Consider the following 8,788-nt stretch of genomic DNA (forward strand, 5'->3'; position numbering starts at 1 on the left):
TGAGGCTGCATCTCCAAAGGGAAAGTTTGTGTGACAAAGAGTTGGATAATTTTCCATTACTGTTGTGAAGAGTACAGAGCCACGTGATGTGCAAACTTCCCTGTTTGAAAAAAATCTACATTTTAAGTCTGTTAATTTACGTAAAAGCTGGGGCTCAAAATCTTGGAGGTGAGATCTGTAAATTATCACTTGTAGGTTTGATTATTGCTGGATGTAAGTCCACGTCTTGTGCAAAGCGGAACTTTTCAGTGCTGGGCTAATGGGTTTTTAATTCAATTCTTACCAATCACAAACAACTAGAGAAGCAAAAGGAGCTTAAACGGTGCTGGCATTTTTCAGCAGCATTTTCTAGCCTTACTGTGTCCAGTTATTTAGACTTTGCTCCTTATAATGACTGCTGGCCACCCAAGCTTCAGGGACAATAAATACCCACACAGGGTTACGGTGTGGTAATGTGTGATTAATTTAAAAGTGAGCTTTACGTTAAATTTTTAACGAATCACAGAATTTTCAGGGTTGGGAGGGATCTCTGAAGATCACCTAGTCAAAATCCTTGCCACAGAGGAGTCACCTAAAGCAGCTGACACAGGAACGCGGCCAGGTGGGTTTGGGATATCCCCAGAGAAGGAGATCCGCACCCTCCCTGGCCACCCTATTCCAGTGCTCTGCCCTTCTCCATGGCAAGCAGCTCTCCCACACGTTGAAGTGAATGTCGTGGTTTAGTTTATGGCCGTTTCTCCTCACGCCGGGCGGGTGCGAGCGCTCCGGACCGCCGCCGGAGCCGCCGCAGCGCCGCCCCCGCTGCGCTCCCTCAGGCGAGGGCGGGCGCGCGGCCGGGGCCGCCCCTGGCGGGCGGAGCGGCGCCTGCGCGGCCCCGCGGGGACCCCCGCGCGCGGCGTCTCGCGAGAGGCGGCGCCGGGAGCGCGGCGGGAGGAGGAGGAGGAGGGAAGGAGAAGGGGAAGAAGGCGAAGGGGAAGAAGGCGAAGGCTGCGGTGCCCGGGCGGGAGGTGAGCGCGGGGCCGGGCGGGGCTCGGGGGTTGTCCGAGAGGCCGGGCGGGGCTCGCTGAGGTGGTGCCGCCCCGGGGCCGGACCAGCTCCCGGTTATGAGCGCGGCGTGTCCCCGCCTGTCCCTCCGCTCTCCCCGGTGCCAGGTAGGGCTCGGCTCCGGCGGGACGCGGGGCTGGGGCTGCGGGGGCTCTGCGGGGCAGCTCCCCTTCTCCACACACGCGGCACCTTCCCGGCTGGACGCTCCCCAGGGAGCTGGGGGGGTTTAACCTGGATTAAAGGAGAACCGGGGGGACCGCATCGCTCTCTGCGGCCACCTGGGAGGAGGTTGTAGACAGGTGGGTGCCGGTCTTTTCTCCCAAGTAGCAAAAGACAGAAGAAGAGGAAGCAGCCTGGAGCTGACCCAGGGAACGAGCTGCCCGGAGAGGTGGCGGTGTCACCGTCCCTGGAGGTGGATGTAGATGTTGCACTGGGGGTCACGGCTTGACAGCGTTGGGTTGATGATCGTGGCACTCCATCCTAGAGGTCTTTTCCAACCTTAGTGACTCCGTGGCTCCTTCCAGCCCGGCTGCTGGGCCTGAGGCTGGTGCAGCCGTGCTGGGTGCTCTGCAGCCGTGCCGGGCTCGGCAGCGGCCGGGGGATGAGCGATGCCGGGATGCAGCCGCCTCCCGACGGCACAGCCCGGCTTCCAGCGCTGCTCCGCGGGGATCCGGCCCAAAACGCTCCTCTTCCAGCCTGAACTTCACTGCGGAGCTCAGGCTGAACACTGCCGGAACCAGGTGTTTGTAAGGTGGCCGTCAGGGGTGACACACAACAAATGTCCCCGGGTGTTGTTGGCCCGGGCTGCAGCACCGCTGCTTCCTGCGATTGTCAAGCCAGGGATGGTGCATGTGCTGGAAGTTTGTGATAAAAGTAATGGATGAAAAATACGTCCTGCGTTTGCGGAGTTTTCTCCTGAAATTTAAGAAATTGTGACGACTTCCGAGTATGGATATTAAAAAAGAGGTGGGACGTGCTGCCAAGCCTGTGCAAATCAGGCTTGGTGGCAGCAATGGTGGGCAAGGCGCCGGCAAACTGTAGATTAGGATGTTCTTCTGCTGGTCTCTAACATATATGGGCAAAGTTGTGGTACAACATGCAAAGCAGCTCCATTTTTTGCTTATGGTTTACATTTATACTAATGTAAGTATTGGTGTCATTCGATGAGTTAAAACTTCCTTGCTCTGAAAAGGGTGCTAGACTTTTGGGAGGCTGGGCAGAAACAATGTGTTGAGCGATAGCCAAGTGCATGAAATTTGTTTATTGGTACAGTCTACTTTCACTGATGGGAGCCCATTCTCCTGCACCTTTAGGAGATTAAATTAGATTCTACTTTTCTAGAGGTTGCTGATTCCCTAAGCATAACTGGTGTGTACCAAGACATGTAAGTATAGAAGGCTGCATGGGTCCAGTGATCCCTGGTGAAGTGCCCATTTGAATTTGGTGGGGGTTTTATGTGTTTTCAAAAGTTCTTACTCCACTGCTTTCTGTCTTCCTAAGCAGGCAAAATCCAAGTAAGCTGCCACAAATGCTGTATCTTCTCATGTTAGATCAAGTGGGTACTGGAGGAATTGAGGTGGTTCCTAGTGCTGGGGAAGCCCAAAGCAAGAAGAGAGGGGATCTGCACCCAAGCCTTTGGAGTCACATTTCTTCCAAAACCACTGCTGTTCATAGAGAGGGTTTATTGTCCCCATGTCTGGCACATGCCTTTCTGTAAGCTGCTTTATTTCCTGTGGGCCTTACTGCTCCTGTAAGTGAGCTGGAGTTACTTTTGCAGAGAGGCTGGAAGAGAATGTAGTTGTTCCATAAAGCCGAGAGGAGGGGAATAAAGAGACACAAATTACGTAAGATCTTACGTGTACTGAGAATAAACAGTTACAATCAGGCTGTGAAGTGGAAATAAAGTTTCCAAACCCCCTAGGAGTTGCATCTGCAATGGCTTTTGCCATAAGAGTGCTGGGGACATCCCCTCTTTCTTGTGTTAAATGAGTTTGAGAGGTGGTTGTTTGACACAGCAGGGGATGTGACCTGTCATGGCACGAGTGACCTCAGACCGAGTGACCTCAGAGCGCAGTGTCTTTCTCAGGCCTAGTATGGGGAGAAAAGTTCTTGGTTCACACCCAGGTCAGGTTCAGGTTGGAGATGGTCACGGGATGGCTGCTCAGGGGGCTCTGTAGGATAATTATAGCACTTGGTCCACTCTCCAGTTTGCCAGCACTGTGTCACAGAGGCAGCTTTGTGTGGATCCTGGTGCACGTTCCTGTTGGCTGGTGACTTTGGGTTGAACTTGAATGTAAATTCTTGGCTCTTTCTGGAAGCTTTTCCTTTTGATTCTGGCAAGGGGAGGACAGAGGCACGTTCCCTCTAATGTGCACAGAGAGCTCTAATTTGTGCTTTCAGTCTGGCGTCCTTTTTGTGGTGCTCAGGAAGGGGATGGGTCATAATCAATAGAGCAACTCTTGTTTTCTGCGGCGTTTTCCTTCTGAGCGGGCATTAAGCTATCTTACTGCTCTTTTCCAGGGTTCCTCTCTGGCACTGGTAGAGTTAATAGAAGTGAAGTCTTTCTGATTCTCTGCTGCTCGCTGCTGTGTGTGTGTCTTGGAAAAGCCAAACTCTCTGGCAGGCCTGCGTGCCGTGTCCTGGAAAGCAGGCTGGAGCCCTTGGGGTGCACTTGGTGAAGCTGCACGGTGGGGTGGCTTTGGTGAAGATCCCTCTTTCCATTTGCCCCAGGAATGTGAGTGCCACACACAGTGTCCAGTCTGCCCCTGCTGCTAGCAGGGGGATGAGTCCACGCCGGGCTGGGACAGCTCTGCTGGCAGGCTGCAGTGCTGCCCAGGGCTGTGGGAGCTGCTGGGGATGGGGACAGCAGAAAAGGATGCTCCGTGCAGCTTTCCAGGCTTGCTGCATTCCAGGCAGCCCAGAGGTCTCAAGCAGCGCTGGAAGCGCAGCGTGCTGGGATTCTGTGCGCAGTGGGCACCCTATTCATCCAGAATAGGAAGCAGTCCCTGCCCTGAGCAGCTAAATGGGATCAAAAGCAAGAACAGACTTGGGCAAAACTCAAACCCAGGAGTGTGCCAAGCAGGAGTCTTGGCAGTGTCCCTCCATTATCTTCTGCTGCTGGACTCAGATGCTTGGTCTGAAGTGCTGACGCACATATGTAATTTGCCCCTTCTTTAAGCTCTCTGCTGATCTCTCTGGGTGTTTCTTCTCAGATCTGCTCCATCCTCAATCTTGACTAGCTAAATAAGGAGAATTACTGCTGAGTAATACCTGCTTCTTGCTCTGCAGAGTGTAAAACATTATGTCTGCAGGTCCTCCAGCTCCCCTTCGCAGGCAGAATAAGAAGCTGGCTTCAGGAGAGGGCACTTTGTGATGTTGCACTGCAAAGCCTGTATTAGGCTACAGCTCTGCTGAATTTCTGTCTATCCCTACTTCCAAACTGTAAATAAATGCACCAGGGTGGAGAAACCATATGCCTTCAGATGTGTGTTTTGTGTCTTGAGACAAGCTGACCTAATACTTTGACATGTAACAGTATCTGGTATTGTTCCTCTTTGTTACTAAATTCTTGCCTGATGTCTGAAACCTGGACTTTGGTTGTTAAAACCTATCACTCCTGAGACATGAGCACAACCATGCAGGGGACTTTTTACCAAGTCATTCACTGCGAGGCTGCAGTGAACTTCAGAGGTACTGAGCACCTTTTCCCTGGGAATGCCAGAGCTTAGCACTTTTGCATATCTGGACTTGAGTTCTGCATCTCTGTGTAGGGTGGGGTTGATGCTGTTTAAGGGTGGTGTGAATTGGCTGGGGAGCAACTTCTGTGTTTTGGGAAGAAGAGACATCCAGCCTTCATTTTAACAAAACTTTTCAGGGCAGCTTGCCCCGGAGTGGCTTTGTTTTCAAAGCTGGTGTTTGCAGGGTTTGTGCTGAAGTCATTGGAAACATTTAGGATGTCTGTGGAAAGGACAGCTCTTGTTTTTTATCTGTAGGTGCTGCTCTGTGTTTATAATCAGAGCCTGGACTATGCTTGGAGGGGTGGAGAACATTGCAGTAACTACTTGTAGCTCGTCACTTTGCTGTGTTGTTCTTCCCTGGCTGCAGGCACTGGCTCCTTGCTGGCTTGGGGAGAGCTCAAGGCTGGTTTGCCAGCCTGCCTGCACAGAGCCTTGGACCAGAAAACATGCAGCAGGGTGGGGAGATGGGTGTTCCCTGAGGATCTTGTGGGAAGAAAGAGGCTGGGAGTCATGGAAAGCAGACAGCAGTGAAAAGATGGGGCTGGTTGAAGCAAAAAACTCAAACCTGCTGTACCCCTCAGAATGGATGATCTGAGCTGCCTCATTAGCAGTGATTTCTCAGCTGTCTTTGGTGATCAAGAGTTGTTAGCGTTGAGTGTGATAGAAATATAAATTACATTAAAGTAGGAAAAGAGGTCCTGACTCAACAGTGTCTGGGCAAGAACACAGATTTACCAGAGCATCCTTAATCTCCAAAATCATTCAGTTAAAGATAATCTCTCCTTTAGATTTTTATTGATGAGTGGCTCTTATCAGGACTGTATCCCTTGGCGGGGTGTTGTAGGAGAACTTTTTGTGTAGTCTTTGTTCCTGGCAAAATGAAATAGCTATCAGGAGAGGTCATGGAGATAACACCTACTGGGTGCCTTCACACAGAGTAGATAAGATGGTGTGTTCAGGTCTGTGATGTTCTCTCAGCAGGGACTTGCTTTAGCCACTGAGGCAGTGGCACCTTCAGCCCTGTATTCATAACTCCAATAAGGAATTTGTTTTCAGCACAGAGCACCTTCGTGCAGAGATGAGACCACAGTGTGATACCAAAAGCTGAAATCATGGATTGAGACTTCTTTCTGCTTGTGTGTTAGATAGTGTAAAAATCAAGGTGGTCTGAAAGGTAATTGGCTCTGCATACTTTCTGTGTATGGTTGTATATTTTAATACTCTCAAACTTGCCTCAGTAAGCTCTAGGCCTGAAATCATTATATTTTACTAATTTTAAAAAATTTAAATAGAACTTCTCCTGCAATAATTTACTTCCAGAAACTTGATATTGGTAAAAAAAAAGCCATGACTGCTATGAAACTGATAAAATTGCAACACATTGTTATGTCTGCTTTTGGCCAGCCAGCTCTTTTCCACAGAGTCTCTATGGACACCTCTGACTCTCACAGCTCTCCCCATGTGGAAATGGGGATGGTCAGGCCCACGACAAGTTTTGACTGTGCCAAGTCATTCTCTCCAAACCAGAAGGATTTCTAATGGATTAACTTTTCTTTCCTCATACCTTTCCAGGCTCCTGCTCTGCAGCACCATGCTGGATCCCAAGCCTCACTCTGCAAGCCAGAGGTGAGTCCAGGTGAAAGCCAGCTACCGCAGTAGTGTCAGGATGACCAAAGCGCGGCTCCTCCGTCTGTCTGTGGTGCTGGTCTCCATCTTCATGATCCTCCTGATTATTGTGTACTGGGACAACGTGGGCACGGCTCACTTCTACCTGCACACATCCTTCTCCAGACCCCGCTCCCCAGGAGCCATCGCAGCAGGTGAGGACTGGGAAGCCTTGCCAGATGTAGATGAATTTTTGGCAAAGCTGCTGAGCTCGAGCCTGAAACAGAACAACTCTATCCCCCGAAAGACAGAGCAGCTCCTCGTCCAGGGCTCCAACAAGCCTGTGGTGAGTAACTTGGAGGAGAACGTGCGGGGCTATGACTGGTCTACACACAAGGACAGGAACAGCTTGGACCAAGAGAAGCTGCAGGTAGAGAGACAGAGAACATTGCGGGAGTTTTGTGCCAATTCCAGCTTCACCTTCCCCACCAAGGAGCGCTCCTTCGACGACATTCCGAACTACGAGCTCAACCACCTGATCGTGGATGACCGCCACGGCGTCATCTACTGCTACGTGCCCAAGGTGGCCTGCACCAACTGGAAACGTGTGATGATCGTGCTAAGTGAGAGCCTGCTGGACCAGGGGGTCCCCTACCGCAACCCTCTGGATATCCCCCGGGAGCACGTCCACAACACCAGCACCCACCTGACCTTCAACAAATTCTGGCGCCGCTACGGGAAGTTCTCCCGGCACCTGATGAAGATCAAGCTGAAGAAATACACCAAGTTCCTCTTTGTACGAGACCCCTTTGTCCGCCTCATCTCCGCTTTTCGCAGCAAATTCGAGCTGGAGAACGAGGACTTCTACCGGCGTTTCGCCATCCCCATGCTAAAGCTCTACTCCAACCACACCAACCTTCCCACCTCCGTTAGCGAGGCCTTCGGGGCAGGCCTCAAAGTCTCCTTTTCTGACTTCATCCAGTACTTACTGGATCCCAGGACAGAGAAGATGGCCCCCTTCAATGAGCACTGGAGGCAGGTTTACCGTCTGTGCCACCCGTGCCAGATAGACTATGATTTCATCGGGAAGCTGGAGACGCTGGATGAGGATGCTGCTTATTTATTGCAGCTCCTCAAAGTGGACAGGCTGCTTCGCTTCCCACCCAGCTACCGGAACAGGACTGCCAGCAGCTGGGAAGATAACTGGTTTGCCAAAATCCCACTGGCTTGGAGGCAGCAGCTCTACAAGCTTTATGAAGCAGATTTTGTACTCTTTGGCTATCCAAAGCCAGAAAACTTGCTTAAAGACTGAAAGTGATTAGGCAGTGGGTGTGGGAGGGAACATCTGAAATACCAAAAATGTTTAAATCCTCCTCATTTTTGCTCTTAACTCCCTTCCCAATGCGAGTTGGTACAATGGAATATATTTTTTCTACTGCTTCCCCTTCCATTTTTACAATAATGCCAGAGTCCAGGGTATTCCAGCCAGCTGTGCATATGCAAAAAAATGCCATTTTTTGGGGTTATAATTTGTTTTCTGTTTTTTAAAATGTCCCCATACTTTGTAATGGGTTGCTGCCCTTGGTCACTCTGCCAATCATGTCCTTCAGTAGCTTTTTATTAATACTTTTTAAAAATTAATATATTTAAGATATTTAAAACAAAGTTTGTGTCATGGCAAAGGAAGGGAAGGAATAAAAAAAAAGTAAAGGAAAACCCCAAGAAATTATGTACCTGCCTCTGTGTGTTGTCTCAGGGCTGCTTTTCAGAGGTCCATGGTTTGCAGAGCACTTGGATCATTCTGGGGGCTGGGATGTTGATGGTGGCTGCTGGTGGTCACTTCAAGATGGGCTTGAGGCAGTGGGATGGGTCAGTGCCCGACTCTGCCAAACAGGCCTGGAAGAACACCTGGAAGGACTTTGGTGACTCACACTGCTCACAGGTGTGGAGTGTGACGCCAGGGTCACAGGAAGGAAATGGCATTGGGAGCAGTGGCAGCAAGTCCTGTGGGGTGTTTTGGGGCATGCAGGTGGCCAACACAGCACTTCTGCACTGCCCGACCTTTTGCCAAGGCACTGTGGGACCCTGCTGTCCACAAAGCTGAGGTTCAGCCCCTGTACCTTGCTAGTGTGGAGCATTCCCATGACTTGTCCCATTCCAGGAGGGTGGTGATGTTCTTAGGGGTTGTGGCCACCCAGCCGGGGTGGGCAGAGTGCTCCTGGATGGGCGAGCTGGCCAGGCCCTGGTGGTGTGCTGCTCCATGTCCTGGCCTCTGCTGCAGGCAGTGCCAGTCCCTTGAGATCTGTGCTGCGTCCTCATCGTCCCTGTGCACGCTTGAAGGGAACGTGGCAGGGATGCAGATGCTTATCCCAGGGAGAAGAAGATCCAAATGGTTTCTCTCA

General features: G+C 51.1%; 1 protein-coding gene across 3 annotated transcripts; it reads left to right on the forward strand.

Annotated features, from left to right (window-relative positions):
• The first annotated feature begins 878 nt into the window (after positions 1–878).
• CHST12 (carbohydrate sulfotransferase 12) lies at positions 879–8,115 on the forward strand. Of its 3 annotated transcripts, none has more exons than XM_038151753.1 (2): positions 879–1,007; positions 6,354–8,115. In XM_038151753.1, exon 2 carries the CDS (start codon positions 6,448–6,450, stop codon positions 7,696–7,698), a length of 1,251 nt encoding a protein of 416 aa, XP_038007681.1. In that variant the 5' UTR covers positions 879–1,007; positions 6,354–6,447; the 3' UTR covers positions 7,699–8,115. The 3 variants fall into 3 exon arrangements, with proteins under 3 accessions (XP_038007681.1, XP_038007682.1, XP_038007684.1); XM_038151754.1 differs by lacking the exon at positions 879–1,007 and adding an exon at positions 1,072–1,151; XM_038151756.1 differs by lacking the exon at positions 879–1,007 and adding an exon at positions 1,169–1,343.
• Positions 8,116–8,788: the final 673 nt, after the last annotated feature.

This window comes from Motacilla alba, chromosome 14 (genome assembly GCF_015832195.1).
Source record: "Motacilla alba alba isolate MOTALB_02 chromosome 14, Motacilla_alba_V1.0_pri, whole genome shotgun sequence".
Lineage (NCBI taxonomy): Eukaryota > Metazoa > Chordata > Aves > Passeriformes > Motacillidae > Motacilla > Motacilla alba.

What these genes read in the sequence shown, in the direction of transcription:
- CHST12 (XM_038151753.1), top strand. Translation starts at nt 6,448, where the DNA reads ATGACCAAAGCGCGGCTCCTCCGTCTGTCTGTGGTGCTGGTCTCCATC.